Consider the following 27,950-nt stretch of genomic DNA (forward strand, 5'->3'; position numbering starts at 1 on the left):
ATGGAACGGAGTTTTGCAGTTGGAACAGCATCTGGGATTCCACGTAGTTTGATATTATTCCGGCAGCCTTTATTCTCCTGATCATCGATCTGAAGCATCAGATGCCGGTTAAATGTGCATTGGGTAGATAGGGATTGTTCAACCGCCACCAGCCTTTGGTCAATAGAGTCGGTTTGCTGCTGTTGAGTGGAGACTTGGGTTGACAAAGACGAAGATCAGATCTGAAGCCCAACAGAATCTTCTCCTGCCTCTCCTCCACTCCACAAACCATGGCCTCTAAATCCGTTTTGGTGGGCATAACGCAGAGGAGCTCCCAGATTTCTGATAATTTAGGACGTTTGGGGTGATGGGAGGAAGGAGAGGCATGCAAGGAAGAATCGGAGGAGTCAGCAGAAAATGGGGTACACAGGGCTGCCGAGGTGTCGGGAGAGATCATATTCCCATTTACGTGAGGGGCAGCCAAGGGGACATCACCAAACGGAGGGGGAGACCGAAAGGCTGCAGAGGAAGGCAAAAAGTCCAGGGCCGCAGAGTGCTAGGCTGGGCCCCCAGTGGGGGAGGAGGCAGGCTCACCGAGAATGAAAGGCTCATGAAGCTGGGCCGGGTCACCTCCCTGCATAGGCCCAGGTGTGTGGAGCGACTTCTGGCCAGTGGCCGCAGGAGGACACCGGGAGAGAGAGAGCGCAGCTGTAGTGGAAAACTCCCCATGCAGAGGCACTGAGACCGCATCAGGAGGTGGGGGAGCTCCCAGGGTTTGATTGCAGACAGAGAAGTGGGGGAGGGGGGCGACCACGAGGGGGCCTCCGCCATCTTGGAGCCTAAGGGGAGGGTGAGATACCTCGTCAGTAGCGGCCGTGGGGTCCCCACACCAGAAAGCTGCAGAGCGGCATCCAGAGGCTTGACAGGAGCTGCTGGAGAGTAGAGCAGGGCCGAGGGAGCGATCCGTTGCAGAGGGGAAGCGCGCACCAGCGCCATTTTGGAGCTACCAGGCGGCAGTGAAGAGGGAACCGCTGAGAGGAGAAATCTGGCCAGCTGAGGCTCGAGATAGGCTGAGGAGGAGGATTTGCGACCCAGCTGACGGACCATCTTGGAGCCAGGGAAGGTAAGCGATGTAGCCCTGGTTAAATGGACAAAATGCTGCTGGGGTCTGGGAGCTCTGAGAGAGCGTGTCTGTACGCCACCATTGCCTTGGCCACGCCCCCGGGTGCAGGACTTTTATGTCAGTTCATAATTTCACATAAGACAAACATTAATCCGCTACTTTTAACATTTGTGAACCGAGTCTTAGGTGTCTTTTTTTTTTTTTGCGGGACAAGGTGATGTTTTTATTAATACTATTTTGGGGAATGTGGGCTGTTTTGATCACTTTTTATTCCATTTTTATAGGTGGTCTGTTTGCAAAAAACTCCCCAAATCAGCCATTTTGATATACACTCACCGGCCACTTTATTAGGTACACCTGTCCAACTGCTTGTTAACACTTAATTTCTAATCAGCCAATCACATGGCGGCAACTCAGTGCATTTAGGCATGTAGACATGGTCAAGACAATCTCCTGCAGTTCAAACCGAGCATCAGTATGGGGAAGAAAGGTGATTTGAGTGCCTTTGAACGTGGCATGGTTGTTGGTGCCAGAAGGGCTGGTCTGAGTATTTCAGAAACTGCTGATCTACTGGGATTTTCATGCACAACCATCTCTAGGGTTTACAGAGAATGGTCCGAAAAAGAAAAAACATCCAGTGAGCGGCAGTTCTGTGGGCGGAAATGCGTTGTTGATGCCAGAGGTCAGAGGAGAATGGCCAGACTGGTTCGAGCTGATAGAAAGGCAACGGTGACTCAAATAGCCACCCTTTACAACCAAGGTAGCCAGAATAGCATCTCTGAACGCACAGTACGTCGAACTTTGAGGCAGATGGGCTACAGCAGCAGAAGACCACACCGGGTGCCACTCCTTTCAGCTAAGAACAGGAAACTGAGGCTACAATTTGCACAAGCTCATCGAAATTGGACAATTGAAGATTGGAAAAACGTTGCCTGGTCTGATGAGTCTCGATTTCTGCTGCGACATTCGGATGGTAGGGTCAGAATTTGGCGTCAACAACATGAAAGCATGGATCCATCCTGCCTTGTATCAACGGTTCAGGCTGGTGGTGGTGGTGTCATGGTGTGGGGAATATTTTCTTGGCACTCTTTGGGCCCCTTGGTACCAATTGAGCATCGTTGCAACGCCAAAGCCTACCTGAGTATTGTTGCTGACCATGTCCATCCCTTTATGACCACAATGTACCCAACATCTGATGGCTACTTTCAGCAGGATAATGCGCCATGTCATAAAGCTGGAATCATCTCAGACTGGTTTCTTGAACATGACAATGAGTTCACTGTACTCCAATGGCCTCCACAGTCACCAGATCTCAATCCAATAGAGCATCTTTGGGATGTGGTGGAACGGGAGATTCGCATCATGGATGTGCAGCCGACAAATCTGCGGCAACTGTGTGATGCCATCATGTCAATATGGACCAAAATCTCTGAGGAATGCTTCCAGCACCTTGTTGAATCTATGCCATGAAGAATTGAGGCAGTTCTGAAGGCAAAAGGGGGTCCAACCCGTTACTAGCATGGTGTACCTAATAAAGTGGCCGGTGAGTGATTAAGTATGGCTTTGACAAAAAATCAGTTAGGTGGATTCACAACTGGCTTAATGATCGGGCACAACGAGTAATACTAAATGGCTACACATCGAACTGGAAGAAAGTCAAAAGCGGGGTGCCGCAGGGCTCTGTTCTGGGCCCAGTACTTTTTAATATCTTTATAAATGATCTGGACGATGGAATTATTGGGGAACTCATAAAATTTGCAGATGATACGAAGATAGGAGGAATAGCCAACACTAGAGAGGAGAGAGAGTGTATTCAAAAGGACTTAGACACACTGGAACAATGGGCTGAGGCGAACAAAATGGTATTTAACAGGGACAAATGCAAAGTTCTACATCTGGGTAACAGAAATGTAAAAAACATATATAGTATGGGAGGAATAGAACTAAGTGATAGCATAGGGGAAAAGGACTTGGGCATAATAGTAGATCACAAATTCAACATGAGCCAACAGTGCGGTGCTGCTGCAAAAAAGGCGAATAAAATTCTGGGATGTATTAAGACAAGCATTGAATCGAGATCAAGAGAGGTCATTATTCCGCTGTACTCTTCCCTGGTCAGACCACACCTGGAATACTGTGTACAGTTCTGGGCGCCTCAATTCAAGAAAGACATCGATATATTGGAGCAAGTCCAGAGAAGAGCAACCAAAATGGTGGAAGGTCTGCAAACCATGTCCTATGAGGAGCGGCTAAAAGAACTGGGATTGTTTAGTTTGCAGAAGAGAAGGCTGAGGGGAGATTTAATAGCAGTCTACAAATATCTGAAAGGTAGTCACAGTGCAGAGGGATCTACCCTATTCTCATTAGCACAAGGAAGTACAAGAAGCAATGGGATGAAACTAAAGGGAAAGAGATACAGATTAGACATTAGGAAAAACTTTCTGACAGTGAGGGTAGTGAGAGAGTGGAATAGGCTGCCACGGGAGGTGGTGGGCGCTCCATCAATGGAAATCTTCAAGCGGAATCTGGATAAACATATAGCTGGGATGATTTAGGAAAACCTGCACTCGCAGGGGTTGGACCTGATGGCCCTTGAGGTCCCTTCCAACTCTACCAAAAAAGTAAAAAAAAAAAAAAAGTAAAGAGTGTATATATATTTTTTTTACCACTAATATGAAGTACACTGTGTCATGAGAAAAACGGTCACTTGTGTATAGTAAAGTATTCCAGAGTTCTTACCGCATAAAGTATCACATGTCAGATGTAAAAAAAAAAAAGAGGATCTGTCAGGAATTCCAAAACTGGGTGCAAAGGGAAGGGGTTAAAAGAAGGTGCAGTATTTTCTGTATTCTGCTAAATCCAGTGATCTAAAATTGGTTGTTTATTCCTAATACTGCAGTATACTCCATGTCGCTGTTTTTTTCCATCCTGGCACAGCTCACAATGTTTTCTATATAATTCTATTGTTCTCACCTGTGCAGAAGATAATTGTTATTGTTGCCTCCTTCTGCTAATATTTGGCCCCTGTGGATGATGTCACAGTCACTGGCAAATCTGCGCTGTTTACTTAGAGAGTATAACTTGAGAGCCCGCTCACATTCCATTCAGACCTGTCTTATACTCTGATCAGGTTTAAGATCCAAAGACAGAAAATGAAGATCGCTGTTGTCTTCTTCATGTTGGCTGTAAGCAGCTGCAGTGCAAGTGTTTCACTTGATGTAGGAGGTAAGCACAGAATACGAAAATCCTTTAGAAATGCATTGTAATTACAATTATTTTATTACCATTGTCTATGATATTGTGAAATAGTCATGTGCTTATTCTTTCCTGTTTACTCTGCTTTTCATTGCAGAAAAGTCAGCTCTTATATGTGTAATCGAGGCCCTAAAGGTTCTGTATCAATTTCTTAGATTCCTCTGCTTATATGTGGGATCTGCTTCCATACATGTTATTATCTATTACATGTTTATTCTCCAATAAGTAACATGTTATCCAGTATATCAGTAATAAGTCATGTGAGCTGTAATAGAATATCAGGAAAACACTACAATAATGAGATTTATGAGTCCCCATGTACATGTACTGTATTTATACCAGAGGTAGGCACTACTATGCAGGAATATACAAAATGAATAATTTATTGTATCATGTTCTCTTATTTTTCTCGGATAAATGTAATATACACAAAACAAAGAAAAAATAATAATTCTGGCCCTTTAGAAAGCTACATGATGTAAATGGTAGTGAAGATAATGTTATTTGTCAGATATCCTCTCACTTCTGGTCCTCAGCTGGGTTATGTGACCAGCAATGACTGAGGTGGACATGAGTTCCTCTATTCCTTTCTCACTTACCGCAAAGCTCTCAAAGGAATGATTAGATTAACTGTCTTTGCCCTGTTCACACATACAATGCTGTACCAGTCCCATGACACAGCTGAGGACCACAACCATGTGGAGAATCACAAAACCAGCTGCTGGTAAGAAGATTATCTACAACCTACATCATGTAGCTTTCTAACAGGCCGCAAAATAAGCATTTCTGTGTGAGAATGAAGCTTTTACTATAAGTGTAATTGTAAGACCATTTTCTCCTGGTAGATACTACATATTTTTGAAGATTATCTCACCCCAGAATGGATTGTGTAATGCTGACAATTTATAGACTACACTGAGTCACATTTCTGTTTTTGTTTTTTATTAGACCTCTGGAACACTTGCTCTAAACATGGGCATATTAGTGTGCACTTATGACAAAAGTCCGGTAAATATCTTTATCCATAAAACATATGTCAACGTCTATCATATGGACTAGGTCAATACAGCAAAGTTGTTTGACTTATTTTATTCCAGGAAACAGAATGGGATCAGATTAATAAGAGAGCAGAAATAAAGGATAAAGGTTTTTTTTTTATAATGTGAAGCATCTTCTATGTTTTTGTGGTTAAACTGTAGGCAGGTACAAGGACCAAAGAGCTTTATTCCCTCTATACAGCATTCTCTTGTGTTATTCTGCAATGCTGCATGGTGAAAGTGTGATCTTTGTGTTGCATGCACATGTTGCAGTCACGATTGCCATGTAACTGTTGCCCAAGAGTGGTTTCATGCACAGTATTTTTTTGGGAAAAACACCTATTTACTTTTTGATGCGGTTTATTGAGACATAACCTGAAGTGGATCCACTAGGCAGGAGCATACATCCTTCTTTTATTTTATTTTTTTAAAATTTAGTTTTTATTTGCAAAAAGCAAAACAAGACTTTACAATATATAAAAATAGAAAACAAACAGGAGTGAAAGAGCCAAAGCATTGAGAACATCAATGTGAAAAGGTTTCGACTGACATTCCAGAGGGTAATTTCGAGTAGTGTTAAGCTAAGTACAGAATGCAGAAAAAGTCCATATACTTCAGCTACAATAAGAAGGCTATACATCCTTCTTTTAGATTGACCTTTCCTTTAGTGGATTTTAAAGAGTATGGAAAATAAACAGGAAGGATTTTTTCTGCTCCCTGCTGGATCCACATCTACGTCTGGTTCAAAAAAACTGCAATGAGGTCTTTTAGTAAAATAAAAAACACTAGAGTAACACAATAGTTGCAAAAAAAAAAAATAAATAAACGTTACTTGAAGACTTTATTTTTTTCCTGGCTTCTTACATTTCTTGCTTATAAAATTCTATTGAATATAAATGCTTAGCATTTTTTTTTATTTTTTTTTTGCTATTTTTGTCAAGGCTTTGTTGTGAACAATTGTTTTTTTTTCCTGGAAAAGTTTAAATGCCTGAAAAAACAAAAAAAAAAAAAAACACACACCAGAGACAGAGCATACTGTGATCTGGGGAAAATAAAAAAAAAAAAAAAAGCCAATGCTAAAAATTCCAGGAAATTTAAAAAGAAAACAAAAAAACATTAAAGACAAAAAGCGCAATGTATGTAGGGGCTTTCATAAATTACTATTTACGATCCTTTAGCATCTTGAAAGCATGAAAAATAAAGCAAAAACACTAGAAAACCTTAAGTGTGCAACCAATCCTAAGGAAGCTTATTCAATTGATAATATGTATTTCAGAAATAGTTCTCAGATTCTCATTTGCATAGATGTAGCTGTGACAAATATGTCATGTGATTTCCCTTTCCCTTCGGTTTTTTTTTTTTTTTTTTTTTTCCAGACATTAGGTCCATAGAACAAAAATATTATATAATTTCCAGTTTAAATAAATATTAATAAAATTCATATGTGCGAAAAAACCTATAAAACTTAGAATAGATGTAATATAAGAAGTAATATATTATTATTAGTATTATTATTAGTATTATGATAATAATAATAGTTTTTAAAATACCCCCAGTCATGAAAGGGTTATTGGTTCTACAACTATGTTACACAATCTTGTATAAATACCAAGTATTACCGATAGAAATAAGATCTCATCATCTTTATATTGTGTTCCAGGACACTGTGAAAGATCGGCAGTGGGATTTAGTTTCAAATGACTTAGAAGAAGGATTGGTAAATTTTTCTTTTGTATATGATGAGGAACAGATTTCTGCTGTACTAGATAAGCATTTTGTGCAGAATATTTTGTTACTGCCATAATGCCACATGTCCTACTACTCTAAATATACATTTTTTTTCTATTAATTATTTTACAGGAAAAAGTTGAATGTACCATAAGGAAGGTCTTGAAGCTTGAAAGCCCGGTAAATATTTTGCTGTTATTCGCATATATATTAGCTATGTAGTCATCCAGGGAGACAGTGTACTGATCAGCCATGATAAGAAGGAATGGGGAAGATTTACACCAGTTTTCTGCAATTACTGTATCTCAGAAGTATGGCAGCTTTATATTTACGGGGCCACTATAAAACGACTTTAAACATTTGTGTCACCCACAGATGACAGGGTGTGGGGATTATTCTGTGGACCTACATCTATTAGACATTTATTGCAAATCCGGCCTGTCACGGGAATACCTCTCTCAGTATATGTTCATACTGAAGATAGCCATACTTTTATATTAGTGAATAGGAAGGACTTTACAGTTTTATGGAATTCGAAGTATTAATGATATGTCATTTCAGGTCGGTATTGATTCTCCCCTTGTGAAAGACAAGATTAAAATACTTGTCCCCCTCATAAGAACAGCTTTGGTAAGGTTTTTTTTATAACACGCCATATTGTGTACATGATTTTACACCACAGTCACATCACTGCTTGTGTATATTGTTCACGGGGCACGAGTGGAACGTAAGAAAGAAGGGTGATCACCATATGTGCCAAAGCGGCTTTGGTAAGGCAGTATTCTTCACAAAGACTAACCAATGTCTTCTAAAACTGTATTCACACTTAGTGATTCAGAGCATTTTCATCACTATGGTAAATGCCTCATTACAGTGTGTAATTCTAGTCACGTGTAGTCCGCTCTATTGGTCATGGATTTGTTTTTACTAAATAAAGGAGATTTTTAGGACTAAAACATTGATGATGTATTCTTAGGATAGGTCGTCAGTATCAGATTGATGGTAGTCTGACACCAGGGACCCCCACCAATCAGATATTTCATCCACACTCTGGAGTCTGCCACTCCTTTTTAACCAGTAAATTCTGGCTTTTCAGTCCATAGCCTGTTTGTCGCTCAGTCCTATTCTAGTGAATGGAGGTAAGTCGCAATTCCAAATACAGCCACTATAGAATCTATGGCGCTCTGCTAGGTAAGCGATGAAGATGCCGCAGCCTCTTCAAGCATCTGATTGGTGAGGGGCCCAGTTAGTGGACCCTTACCAGTTTGATATTGATGACCTACCCTTAAGGTTATATAAGTATTATAGTCTCAGAAAACTTAATGGGTATCTGAACTGAAAAGTTTTGCTTATATCTGTTGCATGTAAAATTTCTGTTTCCTACTTGACATTATTTAGGATCTTTCTAACATTTCTTTTACCTGTAGGAAATGACCGGATTCGATGCAACTGCTTTCGGTCTCCTCTGCGAAAACGTATGAAATCTATATTTCTGTCTTTTCACAATGTAGATAAATAAGGCTTATTCCCCACTACACTAATATAAGACATATAGGGAGATATTCCTGATGAATCAGTTTTCTGTCTATAACACATACCATACCAGTGCCAAAAGCTGTAATTTTTTCATCCCTATGTAATGTATACCTATAATGGCAGTCAGTGGTGTGGTATATGCCAACCAATTTTTTTTTTTTTTTTTAAATTACATAAAATATGACCATTTCCCCTACATGTGTCCCCTTCAAGCAAAGGTCAAACTGGATAATATATACCTAAAATAGGAGTCAGCAACCCCAGGCAGCTGCTGTGAAATTATAAGGGTAAGTTCACATGGGGTTTTTTGGTCTGGAACCAGAGGTGGAGGCTGCCTCAGGTTCCGGACAAAAATACGGGTAGCCGCTACTGGCATCCAGTTGCGCACTCCGCTCCAAATGAATGGGCCTTGTCGGGAGGGAGTGTCTTCAGGCAGATGTCCTGAGGCAAATCTGCCTGAAGAATGAGCATGTCACTTCTTTTTTTCTGGGAGCCGGACAAACCGCTCCCGGGAAAAAGAACTGACCGGCTCCCATTGATTTCAATGGGAGCCGTCGTTTTGGTCAGGATTCTGAGGCGGATACGGCCTCCAAATCCTTACCAAAAAACCCCGTTTGAACTTACCCTAACTCCCAGCATGCTCCATTCACTGCTAGAAGAGTTCCAAGACTAGCAGAGCAAGTATACATGTTTGAGGGTTGAAGTTTTCCTACCCCTGGTCTAAAGTGTCAAACTTATAGAAACTTATTCCATCAATTTGAAACATAGGCCTTTTCAGGACACATTTTTGATAGACTCTTAGTGACTACATGAGTTTCTTAAGATACTGTACATTATTGTCTATAGCTCTAAGGGTAGGCTAACAAAACCAAACCCCTTGAGGATGGGGCTTGAATTTCCATCAGGGAAATCATTAGCTACAACAATCACTGATGTCAACATGGCGTCTGTCCTGTAGTGAAAAAGCACAGATGGTTCACAATAGCGTTCAGCTCTCCATCAAAGACGGAGTGCCCGTCTGCTAAAAAAGTGGTTACTCCTGGACACCCATGGACCCCATAGACTATAAAGGGCTCCACCATGAATCTGTCAGGTTTCTGCCGGTTTTAGAACTGTGCAAGACTTTTCTGTCTTCCGATTTTAGACGGAATCTGTGGCAGCGTCTCTTATGGAGGCTAGGTGTGAACCTAGCCTAAGGGAGCTTTCACACGGAGTTTACACTCCGCTCATTCAGACACGTAAACTCGTTCAGAGAGAGCGGCAGATCTGTGTGATCCCATTGACTTGAATGGTTATCGGCTTACGCGAGTTACCCATTGAAATCAATGGGAGGCTTTTTTACCTATTGCTTTCAATGTGATACGCGCGTAAGCTGGCACCCATTCAAGTCAATGGGATCTGTTTTACGCTGCTCACTCTGAACGAGTTTATGTTCAGAATGAGCGTAGCGTAAACTCCGTGTGAAGGCAGCCTTAGACTGAGGGTGAAGGCATACATTTAGGTTTTTATTAGACCTACACAGCTAATAACCAAGGCACATATATGAAACTATCTCTGCCTACATTGCATAAATCACCCAACCAGAATTAGTCAAATAAATAAATGAATAACACACCATAATATTAAATTTGACTACATGAAAACATTTCTCACAAGGAAGTTTAAAAACATATAAATTAAGATCAATGTAGAAAAGTGCGTCCACAATATTATGCTAATTATTCCATCATCATGTATATACCTATATAACTATAACAATGCTTGACCTCCCCTCAATGTGCAGGCAGGCATTTCATACTAGTAATATCAAATATATGATGAGTCATATAAGTAATAATCAGTGTACGTTACTGACATCATATAGTCCATATAAATCAAATGCCCAATATTGCATTAGTAGTAATAGTGGGAAATCATAGTAGTAATATACCCAAATCTTACATACCACTTACATATGCAGACACCTCCCCTCCCGTCTCCACCCTTAGGGCCCGTGCACACGATGTTACGCGACACTCATTCTGACACGTAAACTTGTGTCAGAGTCAGCGCTTCAAAACAGAATCCCATTGACTTCAATGGGTTCCGTCTTACGCGCGCTACACATTGAAATCAATGCGAAGCTTTTTAACCGCGTAACATCGTGTGCACAGGTCCTAAATGGTATCTTGGTGTAATAACAACTGAGAACTAGAAGGTATTAGGAAGCAAGTAGGTAGATCCCATCTCCTCCATGTCCACAACTGTGCATGAGCTCAGCCTTATTTACCAAGTTTAGTTACTCATTTTGGGCATAGTAAAATTAAAAGACAATAATCATGTTACGCGTCATGTAATAATAGCTAAATTTATTTTACAGCTAAAACATGCGTTCACACCAGATTGTGTGCCTCTGATCATGGGGGTATGTATGACACATTTACCACTATTTGGTCTACAGATCCATGGGATTTTATGGTATAGGAAATTTCCAAAAGCTCTGTGTGTGGAAAGATAGACTGACATAAATAACAAAAGATAGGATAGGAAAAATAATAAACATAAGGGACCGTTCACTTGGCAGAAAAAGAAGTGGAATTCCAGTTCATTTTCCGGTTGCCGCTCAGAGGAATGCTAATGCGGATAATCAGCGGGGAAGTTCTGAGCCGCGGACTCTGCAGCTGTTAAATATCTTGTATTTGCCGGTGAGACTTGTGTCCACTGTTAAATATCCGTACCTGGCCTTGAAATTGTGGGATAGACTTATGTCACGTGTTGTAGGCCTTATCCACGATAGGAAGAAGTCAGCTTGTTATAAAACAGTGTAGAGGTTTATTAATATCTTGAAGGAAAACACAGGAACAGGGAAAATGTCCGAATAACACAAATATCAGTCAATTGTCAATAGCTTACATCTTCAGAGAAGTTAAATCATCTGGATATCTTGTAGTTACAGCTTGGTTCATGCTTGTCATCTGGTTGGTGGACTTGGGCTGGTTACGACGTCCATGGATGTCCATCTGCCTGGACCACCCACCCTGGTGTTCCCAAAGACAGACCTCCTGGTCTTCCCCTGGTCTTCCCAAAGACAGACCCAGACATGTGTATTTCTTACTCATTTATATTCATGAGAGTGGGTGTTACCTTCCATCTTGTAGCTATGTAAGGAGATTTCTAAAATAGTGTACTCTAACCGCACCCATGTTCCAAGAATATAAGACTATGATGTCAGTAGAGTGTTAACCCCATGTCTGCTAGAGAATATTGTAAATATATAATATTTAACAGCAGCTAAATTAGTCACAGCAAGATTGAGCAGGACGCTTATTTCTTCAGTGTTTTTTCAAATTGCAGCATTTCGGTTGCAGATTATTTTCTGAAATACGTGGATAAGATACCAGGAACCCCAATATAAAACATAGTGTTTATGCTATGTGGGGACGCAGCCTAGGGCAGGAAATGCGGCATTTTACAGTACTTGCAAAGTGGATGGGATTTATGTGAATCCCATGCCGACTTTGCAGAAAAAATCGTGGACACGCTACGATTTCCAAAACTGTCGCGGTTTTGAAAATCGCAGCATGTCAATTATATCTACGGAAACGCCATCGGCTTTCCCGTAGATATAATTGTAACCGAAAGTCCACGGATGGAAAACTCTGTGAACTTTCTATTCAATGCGCTGCGGGAAGAACCGTGTTGCGTTCACGCCACGGTTGCTCCCGCAGCCCTTTAGCGCGGCGTTTCCGGCCCGTGGGGCCTTAGCCTAAGGGGGAGTTCACACGGAGTAACGTTCCGCTCCCCCTCTCATTCTCATAGCAGCTGTATGATCTGCCTTCATGGTTAGTACACCCCTATAACAAACCTATAACAGACAAGTAGTAATGTGTTATTTTCCTTTCTAGCAAAAACTTCCACAACTTCTTATTAACCTGAATACCAAAGTTTGTATGGTAAGTAAAGAAAGATATGACAATATTGCAAACTGAACTGCTTAGTGAAAAGAAAAATATAACTGTGTCATTTTAGTATTGCACAAACCCTATAGCCGTGATGGTGAGCCTATGGCACGCATGCCAGAGGGCACGCAGAGCCCCCTCTGCTGATATGCGTGCCATCGCCCGAATCGCTCACTATCGGGAAATCCAATACAGGTCCGCACAGCCTACACTGACTGCAGAGTGTGACCTCTGCTTCGGCGCAACAGTATATCAACCAGGGACAGAAATAGACTTAATAGGCTGATCAGAAGGGACAGCTCTGTCCTGGGGAGTCCCCTGGACCCAGTACAGGTGGTGGGTGACAGAAGGATATTGTCCGTGGTGGGCTCCATGCGGGAGAATAAATCCCACCCCATGTATGAGACCTTGATGGCACATGACTGACTGCTTCACCCCAAGTGTGAGACGGAGTGCTATCGGAGGTCCTTCCTCCCAACCGTGATCAGGCTACATAATCTATATCAGACCAAGCGAAGATCACTCCGCACAGAGAACTAAATGATCCTGAAGTCTTCCTTCTTTCTTTTCTTCCTTAGCTGCTATGGACTCCTAGTATATCTTCTTTTCTTAGCACATGTGTGTCTACTTCTGTAATATATTACTGTTTATTTTATGTATTTGTATTACTATGCTGCTGTAACATACTGAAATCTCCCCACTGTGGGATTATTAAAGGGGCTCTATCATTGGGAAAAGTCATATTTAACTAATCACTTCCTTGCATAGGCCTTAGAAAAGCTAATCTACACCTACCTTTAGTATGTAAATTGCCTCAGTGGTTTTTTAATAAGTCCGTTTTTATTCATATGCTAATTACTCTTGGTGCTCCATCGTGCACCCTCTTTGCTATTGTTTCCTATGGGTATACACAGCACAGGCTGCTGCACTGTTGCTGGGAACTTCCTGTAATGGCTGGAAGCTGATTAGCATATGCATAAAAACGGCCTTTTTCAAAAACCACTGCGGCAATTTACATACTAAAGGTAGGTGTGGAATAGCACTTCTAAAGGCTATGCAAGGATGTGATTAGTTAAAAATGACTTTTCCGCGCGTTGACGGATCTGTTTGTTTGTTTGGTACCTTTTTTACTGTTCCCTTATTTTTGTTCTGTATATGCACTCTCCTGATTGTATTGTTTAACTTGTTATACCTTCTTCAATAAAACGAGTTAAAAAAAAAAGACTTTTCCCAATGATAGATCCCCTTTACAGGATTATCCCTTCTTCTTTTTTTTTTTAACTGTAATTTTTATTGAACGTTTTTCAAATAAAGTGAACAGACAAGAAATCAAATGTGGAATAACAAAACAAGTCAATGGGGGAGGGAGGAAGGGGGGGAAAGCGGAGAGGAGTCAGAGACCTCTAGAGCACAGTATAAAGGATTATCTTATCTTATCAGCGCCTGCAGTTAATAGGAGAAGGACACCCAGAATCTGTTCAGGTAAGCATATTTGTGTGTGTACTGTGTGGGGAGGAGGACTACTGTGGAACATTTCATAGTGTGTGGGGAGGGGGACTACTGTGGAATATTTCATACTGGGTGGTGAGGGGGAACTACTGTGCAGCATTTAATACTGTGTGGGGGAGAGGGACTACTGTGAAACATTTAATACTGTGTGGGGAGGGAGCTACTATGGAGTATATAATACTATGTGGGGAGAAGGGCTACTATGGAGTATATAATCCTTTGTGGGGGCCACTGCAGGGCAGATTGTATTGTTTGGGGGCCACTACTGTGGGTCAGATTGTACTGTGTGTGGGCCACAGCCACTGTGTGGCAGATTGTACTGTCTGGGGTCTCCTCACTATTTATATCACACAGTATCTGTTTTATAGGAGACGTGATATTAGTACAGGCCGTAATAACATTGCATGGTCACTATAAAACAGATCCTGTGTGATGTAAATAGCAAACATTAATTGTTCAAAAGTACCAAATGCACAGACCTTTACCTTTCCGTACATCTGTAAAGCCCCATTCACATGACTGTAATTTGTGTGTCCACAATTGTGGATCCACAGAGTTTTAAGGTTGAATTGTCGTGGCACTCCGCAATAATTTATTGGGTTTTGGGTTGCAGTTTGTGCACTCTGTCTCAAAAAGGCTCGCCATCACTGTCCTATAGGAATGCTCTAGACAAAAAGTGGCAAATGTACATATATACAGGACAGGTACACCTTAAAGGGGACCTCTCACCTATCTTGACATATACAGTCCTATGAAAAAGTTTGGGCACCCCTATTAATCTTAATCATGTTTAGTTCTAAATATTTTGGTATTTGCAACAGCCATTTCAGTTTGATATATCTAATAACTGATGGACACAGTAATATTTCAGGATTGAAATGAGGTTTATTGTACTAACAGAAAATGTGCAATATGCATTAAACCAAAATTTGACCGGTGCAAAAGTATGGTCACCTCAACAGAAAAGTCACATTAATATTTAGTACATCCTCCTTTTGCAAAGATAACAGCCTCTAGTCCCTTCCTGTAGCTTTTAATCAGTTCCTGGATCCTGGATAAAGGTATTTTGGACAAACAATTCAAGTTCAGTTAAGTTAGATGGTCGCCGAGCATGGACAGCCCGCTTCAAATCATCCCACAGATGTTCAATGATATTCAGGTCTGGGGACTGGGATGGCCATTCCAGAACATTGTAATTGTTCCTCTGCATGAATGCCTGAGGATTTGGAGCGGTGTTTTGGATCATTGTCTTGCTGAAATATCCATCCCCGGCGTAACTTCAACTTCGTCACTGATTCTTGAACATTATTCTCAAGAATCTGCTGATACTGAGTGGAATCCATGCGACCCTCAACTTTAACAAGATTCCCGATGCCGGCATTGGCCACACAGCCCCAAAGCATGATGGAACCTCCACCAAATTTTACAGTGGGTAGCATGTGTTTTTCTTGGAATGCTGTTTCTTTTTGGACGCCATGTATAACGCCTTTTTTTATAACCAAACAACTCAATTTTTGTTTCCAAAATGAAGCTGCCTTGTCCAAATGTGCTTTTTCATACCTCAGGCAACTCTATTTGTGGCGTACGTGCAGAAACGGCTTCTTTCTCATCACTCTCCCATACAGCTTCTATTTGTGCAAAGTGCGCTGTATAGTTGACCGATGCACAGTGACACCATCTGCAGCAAGATGATGCTGCAGCTCTTTGGAGGTGGTCTGTGGATTGTCCTTGACTGTTCTCACCATTCTTCTTCTCTGCCTTTCTGATATTTTTCTTGGCCTGCCACTTCTGGGCTTAACAAGAACTGTCCCTGTGGTCTTCCATTTCCTTACTATGTTCCTCACAGTGGAAACTGACAGGTTAAATCTCTGAGACAGCTTTTTGTATCCTTCCGCTGAACAACTATGTTGAACAATCTTTGTTTTCAGATCATTTGAGAGTTGTTTTGAGTAGCCCATGATGCCACTCTTCAGAGGAGATTCAAATAGTAGAACAACTTGCAATTGGCCACCTTAAATACCTTTTCTCATGATTGGATACACCTGGCTATGAAGTTCAAAGCTCACTGAGGTTACAAAACCAATTTTGTGCTTCAGTAAGTCAGTAAAAAGTAGTTAGGAGTATTCAAATCAATAAAATGATAAGGGTGCCCATACTTTTGCACCGGTCAAATTTTGGTTTAATGCATATTGCGCATTTTCTGTTAGTACAATAAACCTCATTTCAATCCTGAAATATTACTGTGTCCATCAGTTATTAGATATATCAAACCGAAATGGCTGTTGCAAACACCAAAATATTTAGAACTAAAAATGATTAAGATTAATAGGGGTGCCCAAACTTTTTCATAGGACTGTATGTTTTAGTAAATAACTGTATTCTCCATGAAATAACAATTTTGGACCATCTTTTTTTTTTTTACCTTTTTGTTCTGTTCCTTTGTTATTTTTCCTATAAATTTATGAGTAGTTAGCCAATTTGGTGTTACCAGTTGGAAGGGGGGAGGTGGAAGGGGAGTGGAGGCGGGTGTCACAGTCTGAGCCTATCCAAAAAGTGCTGAATATGGCAGACTTTAGAGAGACACCCCCACCAAATGGTAACACCCAATTGGCTAACTACTGGTAACTAATGACTAATAACAGAGGAACAGCACAATACAGAGTCATAAGAAAGATTATCTATAATTATTTCATGAGGAATGCCAGATATGTTTGGAGAGGTGATCAACCCCCTTTACAGTGTCATGGCTGGACAGTAAGGAACAGAAGGCGCTGCGGACAGACTGTTAGGAGGGGCGTTCCCAGTTACACTGTCAGGAACGCCCTTCTGACATTGAAGAGCTCTCGGTTAATGCACCGATAGCTCTTCACTCAGGGCACATAACGGGAAAACCAACAGTGCGCTGAATTCAGCACACTGTCAGCTTTCTAGTGGTGTATAAAACCACATGTGCCCCGAGGATGTGAAAGGTCCTCTTTAAGTTCATTTATCACATCATACAATACACATAATTTCGCACACTCTTTGGATGTTGACATTGTGAAATTATTTTTGGATAGTGCATTGTATATTATACATAAAATATATCAATTATTACAATACCTTCAGGGAATCCAAAAAGGCCTTACTATTCAAGAACTTAAGGAGTGTCTGGTAAGATTGTATCTTTCAGCATATCTCATATTATAATCTTGTAGATAACTTTTAGCAAAACATATTTTTTTGAATTGTATATTCTTAGTGATAAAAACATTTTAATAACCCAAAGAAAAAAATATCACAGTCCTCAAAACTGCAAAAATGTGTTCGGTCCTGAACTAGGTAGAATAATCGGTACTGAAGAGGTTAATAACGGTAATAATAATAATAATAATAACATCCACAATATGGTTTCCTATCACATTAGCTTTTTTACCATTACAGGGATGCTATCTGTTAAACACATTTTTTTTTTCTCCCTAACATGTCGGAATAGCCTTAAGAAAGGCTGTTCATCTCCTACCTATCCTTTTCTTCTCCGCGCCGCCGTTCGCCTGCAATCCCGTTTTTTCTTGGTATGTAAATGACCTCTCCCAGCACTGGGGGCGGGCCCCAGCGCTCAAACAGCACTGGAGGCGTCCCCAATGCTGCCAGAGAGCTCTCCAGCGCCGCCTCCATCTTCTTCTGCAACGAGGTCTTCACCGCATCTTCTTCCGGCGGCGTCTTTTTACGTCTAGGCCTCGGGCCTAGGACAAGCCGGCTGCGCATGCCCGCCGGCCACGAGAAAATGGCCGCTTATAATACTGTGGAAGCGCCATTTTTCCTGTGGCTGTGGGCATGCACAGTCGGCTTTGCCCGAGGCCTAGAAGTAAGAAGACGCCGCTGAAAGAAGACGTGGTGAAGACCTCGTTGCAGAAGAAGATGGAGGCGGCGCTGGAGAGCTCTCTGGCAGCATTGGGGATGCCCCCAGTGCTGTTTGAACACTGGGGCCCACCCCCAGTGTTGCGAGAGAGCTAATTTACATACCAAGAAAAAACGGGATTGCAGGCGAACGGCGGCGCGGAGAAGAAAAGCAAAGGTAGGAGACTAATAGCCTTTCTTAAGGCTATTCTGACATGTTAGGGAGAAAAAAATGTGTTTAAAAGATAGGATCCCTTTAAAGGGGTGTTTGAGGTTTAATAATGGATTACTTATTCTTCTGATATGTTATCACTTCAAATAGCTGATTCCTGGGAGTCTCGGGTGTTAGACTCCCATGGATCTTTAATTGGCCTGTCCAAAAAAAAAAAAAGGGATGACCCTTTAGGGTAAGTTCAGACGGGGTGTTTTGGACCGGAACCTGAAGTGGAGGCCACCTCAGGTTCCGATCAATAAGATGGGTAGCCGCGACTGAAAGCCAGTGCACTGCAGCGGCATCCAGCTGCGCACTCCGCTCCGGATTAGGCCCAATGAATGGGCCAAGTCCGGAGGAGGGTGTGTTTTCAGGCCGAATCGCAAGGCGAAATGGCCTGAAGAATGAGCACCTCACTTCCGGCTCCTGGAAAAAACTCCTGAACGGCTCACATTGATTTTGAGGTGGATATGGCCTCAAAATCCTGACCAAAAAACTCTAACTCTATATGAACTTACTCTTAAGTAAGTTAACTTTTAAACTTAAAGAGGTCACCTTTGCCAAAATGATGTAACTATTAGATGTTTCCATCCTAAACTGGGAACACCCATTTAGCAAAATACTGAAAAATGTCTAGAAGGAATAAAAGGAATGGAACAATACAGAGATATAAGAGAAGATGATCCTGAGTTGTTATCCGTCTAGTGAATATAGTGATATAGTATGTACTAAAACAGACATGTGGGGGGTGACCGGGCCTCTTTAGTCCTGTTATATCAGCCATAGACAGTCATGTACAGTGTTTAAGTTTAATTTTCTTCTTTAGAATATGCTTCCCTGTATAATTGACGAAACAAAATTTGCTAAACTTAAAGAGGTAAGTCCTTTTCAAATCTTCAACTTCTTAAAGGAACACTAAACCTAGAAATGAATAATAACCATAGACAGAAGATAATCTTGTCCTCAGTGTTTGTCACTCTGCAGGATTCTCTAAATGTCCCTGAAAACATCCTTTACCATTTTTGGCTTGTGAGGGAACAGGGCGTACTTAAAGGGAGTTTATCCTTCCACCAAGACCCCTTATACACCACTTATATGCTCTTGTAGGACTGGATAGTGACATACTGAACATACCTTTCTAGTGTCCAGGACCAGTCTCGGAAATTTTTATTCCATATGTAAATAAGCTCTTTGGTGCCCTCAGGGTTGGGTACACCTGCTAGAGCACCATCTTATTTTATCTTTTATTGTGGTTGGTGCAAATCACATTTCATGGGACATGTCCATCTTTGTTTTTGGGAGACGTATTGGGTGTGATCACAAAAGAGAATGGGTGCTCTGTCAGGTGCGACCCCGTCCTGTTTGCACCGAACAACTCAGTGGGAAGAGGCTCTTGGCCCAGCCAGTTATCTTACAGCCAGACACAGGACAGTGAGAAGGAGGGGGAGGACATGGCTGAGTTCTTGGGACACGTAAAGAATTCTTTATATTTTTCTTAGTTTTAATTACAATACGTGGCAAAATAAGATTAAATGCAAGAGGAGACTAAGGGCTCCTTCACATGGGACAAGAGGGGGTGGATTATGGCGCTGAATCCACGTCATAATCTGTCCCCTCACAATGGAGGTCTATGTAGACTGCTAGCGTTCTTTTTTTCCGTGAGCGGCATGTTGCTGCTAACGGAAAAAAGAATCGACATGCCCTTTCTTCAGGCAGATTTCTTCAGCGTCTGTCTCGCGACACCACCCTCCGGACTAGGCCCACTCATTTGGGCCTAATTCGGAGCGGAAAGCTGCAACGGGATGCCGTGCACTGCACCGACATACCGTCGCAACAGCTACGACAGAATATGCACCACGGAATCCTCGTGTGAATTCAGCCTTAGATAGGAATTGCTGGAATATTTTTTGTTTTTGCGATTATCTATGTTTAATGTTCTTTTCAGGGCATGGACCTTTTTTAAGTTTTCAGGTCATTTTTTGGCAAGTAATATATGAGGGCTTGTTTTTTCATGATGTGTTGCAGTTTTTAATGCTATAATTTTGGGTTACATTTTATTCATTGCTCTTCTTTTAGCAATGTTTTAGGCGAGTGAGAAAAAAAATTGATGTAAAATCAAGAAACAATCCATGAAATATTCATAATTCACTTTTCAAATGTGCCCCATTTCTGTGCAGGCAGTCTGGTCACTTTCATTTTCAGGCTTTAACAGATCAGAAGTGATGATGTCCTGTTCATGGTCACATGACCTGTTCAGAAACTGAACATGACAGCTTAGGTCAGTTGTGCAGAGGTCACCGCTGAGGCCAATGATTGGCTGCAGCAGACATGTGACCATGAACAGGCTGTTATCACTCCTGTTACAGCAAGGACTAAATATGATGGGATCCAGGTGGAAGGTGAATTATCATTATTTATCATTTTTTATTTCTTCTACACTTCTTGCATTTATTTACATTTTAAAATTAGTTGCACAATCCCTTTAATTATTTGTTTTAATTACTTTTTTACACGTGTAAAATGAACAAAATGAGCGCAGCGTATACAGAATACACGGAGCGTAAACTCTGTGTGAAGGGGCCTTTAGACCTGACTACCATGACAGCCTATCAGCACCCTGCAAACACATCATTGAGAGCGCTGATGGGCGACAGAGGAAGACCCCTCACTCTTTTAAGCTCCTTAGACCAGTGTATTCCAACCTTTTCAGACTCAGGGCACCCCTGAAAAAAAATTACCTCGGGGCACCCCTACCAAAGTAATTTTTACCAAAAGATAAAAATAGCACCGTTTTGAAATTACAGCTGGAACCATATCAATACTATAAGCTTTTTTCTGTTGCAGTTTTGATGCAATTCTAACTGAATCACAACTGCAAAATGTGAATGCACCTTCAAAACTACACCATCCTATATTTTCCACCCAGCACATACAAAAATTCAGCTTTTACTATCACCACGTTCCCTTAGTGGCCCCACATAGTGTCATGTAAGGAGTAATACTCCCTAATAGCCCCCAGGCAAATAATAATGTTCTCCAGTAGCCCCAGGCAAGCAGTAATGCGCCCAATAGCCGAAGGCAAGTGATCATGTCCCCCAGTGGCCCCCCAGACAGGTAATTGTCCCCAGACAACTATTAATGTCTCCCAATGTCCCCCCGAATAACTAATAATGTCTCCAAGTGGCCTCCAGACAAGTGATAATGTCCCCCAGTGGCCCCCAGACATAATCGTTCTCCCCAGACAACTGTTAATTTCCCCCAATGGCACTCAGATAACTAATAATGTCCCTCAGTGGCTTCCTGACAAGTAATATTGTACCTCAGTGGCCATCTGACCACTAATAATTAGAGATGAACGAATATACTCGATTGAATACCTGCGTCGCATAGCTCCTGTTGTAAAAACACTTCCGGGGCTTCGAATTTTTACTGCCCCTCCCACCTTCCCTGGTGCCGGGAGCTATGCGGCGCAGGTATTCGATCGAGTATATTCGCTCATCTCTACTAATAATGTGTCCCATTGTAGTTTTGCTATATTAATTAAAAAAAAAACAAAAAAAACCCACCACTTACCCATGCACGGTCCCGGAACCTCTCTGATTCTCCACTTCTGCAGATTGATGCAGCAGGCTTTCAGCAGGCATCACTAGCTGCATCTTCTATTTAACTACATTGGCTGAGGATGCCAAAAGGAGACTTGTGGCCATTTCCCTCATCAGATTGTCGCAGCACCCCTGGAGGAATCACTGCCTTAGACTATGGCATGTAAGGAATAAAAGGCTGGGATTAAAGTCACCTCTGATCCTAACAGTAACAGCGGGATGTTGGGTGTTCGTTATGTAAGAGGCTAATAAATAGATGTTGTATTATCAATACTTGTATCTTGAAGCTTTCTCACTACCTGCTTTCTTTTTCTAGTTGATTCACTCATTATTGGATAGTGAACCCGTGAGCAAGCATCCGGTATGTGCTTCTTATTCTTCCACTTCCATCTCTTTCTTTACTCCACATATATGTACTTAACCCCTTCAGGACCAGGCCTAAAAGTATTTTAAGAACCAGGTCTAATTTTTCAAAACTGACATGTGTCACTTTATATGGCAATAACTTTGAGACGCTTTAACTTACACAATTTATTTTGAGATTGTTTTTTCATGACACATTATACTTCATGTTAGTGGAATACACGAATCAATATTTTTGTGTTTATTTATTTAAAAAAAAAATGAAATTTGATGGAAATTTTGAAAAAAATCGCAATTTTCAAAATGTGACATGCTCTGGCTTTCAAACAGATCTCTGTACCCCAGGGTACACTTCAGGGGTTTAGTTTTCAAAATGGGGTTGCATGTCCACCTTAATGGCATTTCAGGGTTCTGCAAAAGTGGTATGACGTCCAAAAACCAAACCGTCTAAATCTGTGCTCCAAAATATTGTTTCTTCCTTTCTGTGCCCAAACAGCAGTTTATACCATTACGTACATTATCCTGGGTACACCAGTGTCATACAAGTGGACTTAAACTGCAGTTTGGGCACACAGCAGGGCGCAGAAGAGAAGGAGCGCTATGTGGCTTTTGGAACACAGATTTAGATGTTTTGTATCTGAACGCCATGTCATGTTTGTAGAGCCTATATGGTACCAGAAAAGTGGATTCCCCAAAGAAGTGACCTCATTTTGAAAACTGCACCCCTGGAAAAATTTATCTGTGGGTGTAGTGGGCATTAGAATCCCAGACGTGACTGCACAGTGGATGGTGAAGAGGGAATATGTAGGGGGGTCACTTCTGGGGTGTTTTCCCTTGTAAGCTCTACATCTGGGTTGTCCCATACATACGCTCACACAGCTTATATATTCCTTTCCTGTCGCAGCCAGTTGTGTTCTAATGATTTGGTGATTTGGGGGGGGGGGTTGTCTTCACATTGCTAGATGCTATATTATTCTTAACTTTCTGGTGATGTGGCCATATAAGGGCTTGTTTTTCGTGGGATGAAAGGTATTTTGTAATTATTTTTGGGTGCCTATAACTTATAGAATAAAATTTATTAACTCTTTCTTGGTGGATTAGAAAAAAAAAAAAAACAACCCCCCCCCCCCCCCCCCCCAGCAATTCTGGCATTGCTTTTTACCTTTTAATTTTTTTGCTAAGCAGCATACAGTATGAATAACATGTTATCTTTATTCTGTGGGTCGGTACGATTACGGCGATACCTCTTTTATATTGTTTTTCTTATGCAATACTAATTCTGCAGAGGAAATTTGGGGACATAAATGAACAATTTTTGTATCGCCATCTTCTGAGTTGTGTAATGTTTTTATTTTTTGGTTTACATAGTTGGTTGAGGGCTTTTTTTTTGCGAGACAATGTGTACTTTTCATTGGTACTGTTTTGGGGGTATGTATGACCTTTTTCATCACTTTTATAGCATTTTTTGTAAGGCAAAATGTGCAAAAACCTTTATTTCCGGCATTTTTCTTCAGGTTTTTTTTCCCAACGTTCACTGTGCAAGTTAAATATTGTTTCAGTTTTATTGTGCGGGTTGTTACGGATGTGATGATACCAAACATGAATTGTTTTTATTTTTATTTTTTTTAATATAATTCATTTTATATAGGAAAAGGGAATTTGGGGGGCTTTATAACTATATAAAGATGCATAGGCTGACTTCCTCCATTGCAAGCAGGATCAACCAGGTATTTGGGGGTCTTAGCAGCCTGGGGTCACTGGCCAGACCCTAGGCTACAATTTTTAAATGCCGGCACTCTCTGATCTCACTGCAAGGGGTGCCGGCAGCAACATAACAGAACTCTTTAGATGCCACCGTCATGTTTGACAGCGGCATCCAACAGGTTAAAACTCCCCATCGGAGCTGAACTTCGAAGGGGGTTTAAGGAGCAGGGTGTTAAGTATCAGATACAGCTAACAACACCTGTTCCTGATGCCGCCGACGGCATTCTGTACTTCCGACAAACCCCTAGGATGCAGTGATCTCTATTGAGCATGGCATCTTAAGGGTTAAAACCGCTTCTGAGCCCCTGCGATTACTATCACATACATGAATGTGGGGATGAAGTAAGTAACTACATTCTCCCACATGCATGTACGTGATAATGCATGAAGGAGTTTTCTGGAACATATTTATGACCTAGCACTGTGGCAATGATGTCATATTCATCAGTCACATGGTACAGTAGCAGCTCAATCCAATTCAAGTGAATGGGGCTGAACTGCACTACGAAGCACTATGACTTGTACGATGCTGTGCTTGGTATTCAGTGAGAAGGGGGCAGTGCTCACCTCTTCAACATTTGATTTATGGCTCACCTGAGCCTCAGGAGAGGTCATCAATATATAAGCCCAGAAAACCTATTTAGGGTCCATTCACATGGAGGAAAATGGCTCTTTATTTGGCGCTGAATTTTCCACGCTGAAAATAAAGCTTCCCATTGATTTCAATGGGTTCTGCTAGCTTGTTTTTTCCGCTAACGGGAAAAAAAGCTGGCAGTACCCATTGAAATCAATGGGAAGCTTCTTTTTTTTTGTGTGGAAAATTCCGCTAGCGGAAAAGAAAGCTAGCAGAACCCATTGAGGTCAATGGGAGGCTTTTTTTCAGCGCTGAAATTCCACACCAAATTCCTCACCATTTTCCTCCCAGTGAATGGACCCTGTATGGCCAGGTTCACATCTGCGCCCCAGTCTCCACTTTCAGTTTCCGTCTTCTGCCCAAGAAACTGGACAGGAGACAGAAACCGACAGTCATTTTCAAAACCCATTTATTTGAATGGGTTTGCGAAGCGTCTGCCTGTGAGCGTTTTATGGTCTCCGTGGCGAAACCGTTTTTTTTTTTTAACCGGACACAAAGTCTGACGTGCAGGACTTTGTGTCCGGTTAAAAAAAAAAAGTTTTAGCTGTGGAGACCACAAAACGCTCACGGGTGAACATGGATTTCAATGAGCATTGTGGCCTCTTCAGTGAAAACCTAGCAGAGCCCATATATTATACAGCTACATTGTTTGGTTCATACATCAGCACCATTCTGTTATGCTGCACACAGATTTTGTGACCATGTCAGCCGGCGTGTGAAGTGGACATAGTATTCATGGAGATCTGTCACTTCAAACATCTGATCCACAGCGGAAACTTTCATCTAAAAGATAGCTCATGAATCGTGTCAGCCTGGAAAACCCATCTAAGGGAGCCTTCACACAGAGTTTACGCTCCGCTCAGTCTGAATGTAAACTCGTTCAGAATGAGCAGCATTAAAACAGATCCCATTGATTTCTATGGGTGCCGGCATACGCACGCTACCCATTGAAATCAATGGGAGGCTTTTTTACCTATTGCTTTCAATTTGATATGCACGTTTGCCGGCACCCATAGAAATCAATGGGATCTGTTTTAACACCACTCATTCTGAACGAGTTTACGTTCAGAATGAGCGGAGCGTAAATTCCGTGTGAAGGCTCCCTAACTTCCAGGGCGCTGCACACATAAATGTATTTGTAAAAATCTGTATGGAAATAATCCCATTCAGGAATTTCTGCAATATATCTGCAACATGTGAACATTCATTACAAAAACAGTCACTGGACACAATGGGGCATATTTACTAATACTGTCTATATTGTTGACAGCAAATTTAGACTAGACAGTTCAGCTGCATCAGATTTATTAAAGTGTCAAGTGCACATTTTTAGCGCACAGCAAAAAATTCTAAAACCCACGCCTTTTTAAATAACACATGCTCCCTTTTTGTACGAGCGTTAAATTATTTAAAAGTGTCTAAACCACTTGATAAATGCGGCTCGGAGCATGTTAGATAGTTTAAAGGCACAAATTATGCCAAAAGGACCAGAAGGGAGTAGATAAATCACAAATACAGCTCTGTAAGAAGATAACCTACATTTAGCTTTGTGCCAGAGAATAAGTTTTGATGGGATTTCTTCTGTAGCTCACATATAACACCCTATGTATAGATCCTACCTGTATTCTCTAATAGGATATTTACACAACCAAGCAAATAGTCAATATTTGTGAAATATCAGCACATTCAGCATGGGTATAAAGAAATCAGCAATGATCAGATTCCCGGTGTGACCATTTTGTCCTTTTCTTCAGTTTTTCATTAATCTATTGAGAAATAATTATTGTATTGCTTTCTCTTTCTGCAGCTTGTTGCTGACCTTCTCGAAAAAGCCTTGTGTACTGTGGTAAGTGTTTTGACGACTTTATGCAATACTACGTATGATATAGACATATATTGCAATTGATGTGTAATATGGTTTTCTCTAATTTAGGTAACCGCTTTACTAGGTGCTACAGGTAAGTGATGCCTGGTACCTGCAGTGTTATTATTCATGTCATTATTATTTCATATAATACAATACAGAATTTCATTCAAAGTGAATAACTGTTAGTACAGGAGGATCACTATCAGTCACAGCCGACCTCCTGCTGGTAGTCTCATGGGCAATGCTTCTGTGTCTACACGATCACCATGCACCATGCAAAGACACAGCCTTTCTCCTAGACTCTTAACGGGACTCATCCAGGAACACCCATAGACCACTTACTTTAGGGTAGAGTGGGGTTCATTTTACCCAGACCTCATGACCAACAGAATATTAAAAAGAGTGTTTAATGCTATAGCAGATCGGTTCATATATATGATATCCACAGTCCACCATGAATGATGACCACTTCCCAGTCACACATCTTACACTCACCTCACCCTGGGTCCAGGTTGGCTCATATCTTGCATTAATAGACATGTCAGTGGACAGCCATTCACATATCCCTTCCCCTTTAGGACTGAGAAATATCCGTGTGCTAGGTGCTGTCAGTCACTGCTCTGGGGATTGTCTATAATAGTAACACAGCAGTAACATGTTTAATGTCCGTTACAGCAAAACTAACAAAATGAATCCAGTACATGAAGGTTGTCTCACTGGCTCCAAACACGATACAATGACTTCTTCAATCACGTATGATCAGTAGCCGCAATCTCTTCTCTTTTCCGCATCTCGTAAACAAGCGCGCCTGAAAGTGTTTTCCAAACTTCTGAGGGGAAAAATCACGACGTGTAACACACAAGAATCACCAGTGATAATGTGATCACATTGCTAATCTATACATAACAACATATTTAACAACATATTGTGTGTATTAGTGGAAACATTTTCATGAATTTCTTTGCTTTGAGTAGATTAATAAAAATTCAGCAGAGCAAATCCAATATTTTTCCTTATTCTTTTGCTTTATGTTAAACATATTATATTTATTTATTTATGTATTTATTTATTTATTTAAGACCACCATTACTTCCATAGTGCTGTGCATTACTATATTCATTCTAGGCTGCTGTACATTATTATATTGTTTCCATGCAGCTGTACATTTAAGGGTTTACATACAATACACAAAACAAGTGCAATACTAACATATTGAACACTGACACAAAGAGCCCAACAATCCGCAAAGGCTTACAATCTATGAGGGGAGGCGGATAAACACGGTGGGTGAGGTTAGAAGCTGTTCAGATGGTGGTGTGGTGGCAGTAGTGTTACATAGTTAGTATGGTTGAAAAATAAATCTGTCCATCTAGTTCAGCTAGGGGATGGGAAAGGGAATGACAGTCTTTACATTCCCATAATCATCAATGCTATTTTGCTCTTAAAAGGCATCTAACACTTTTTTGAAACTGTAGGCTGTGACTGTCGTGACCAGCTCCTGGGGTAGACTATTCCACAAATTCAC

At 41.2% G+C, this 27,950-nt stretch overlaps 1 protein-coding gene across 2 annotated transcripts; it reads left to right on the forward strand.

The window, feature by feature from the left end:
* The first annotated feature begins 4,229 nt into the window (after positions 1–4,229).
* On the forward strand, positions 4,230–27,321 carry LOC142197502 (ranaspumin-like). 2 transcript variants are annotated; one of them, XM_075267806.1, is made up of 16 exons: positions 4,230–4,327; positions 4,455–4,492; positions 5,306–5,365; positions 7,055–7,111; positions 7,255–7,302; positions 7,684–7,752; positions 8,550–8,597; positions 11,018–11,062; positions 12,543–12,590; positions 14,037–14,078; positions 17,214–17,258; positions 19,022–19,072; positions 22,114–22,158; positions 26,366–26,404; positions 26,492–26,516; positions 27,101–27,321. In XM_075267806.1, exons 1-16 carry the CDS (start codon positions 4,255–4,257, stop codon positions 27,115–27,117), a joined length of 750 nt encoding a protein of 249 aa, XP_075123907.1. In that variant the 5' UTR covers positions 4,230–4,254; the 3' UTR covers positions 27,118–27,321. The 2 variants fall into 2 exon arrangements, with proteins under 2 accessions (XP_075123907.1, XP_075123908.1); XM_075267807.1 differs by lacking the exon at positions 14,037–14,078.
* Positions 27,322–27,950: the final 629 nt, after the last annotated feature.

Source organism: Leptodactylus fuscus, chromosome 3 (assembly GCF_031893055.1).
Source record: "Leptodactylus fuscus isolate aLepFus1 chromosome 3, aLepFus1.hap2, whole genome shotgun sequence".
NCBI lineage: Eukaryota > Metazoa > Chordata > Amphibia > Anura > Leptodactylidae > Leptodactylus > Leptodactylus fuscus.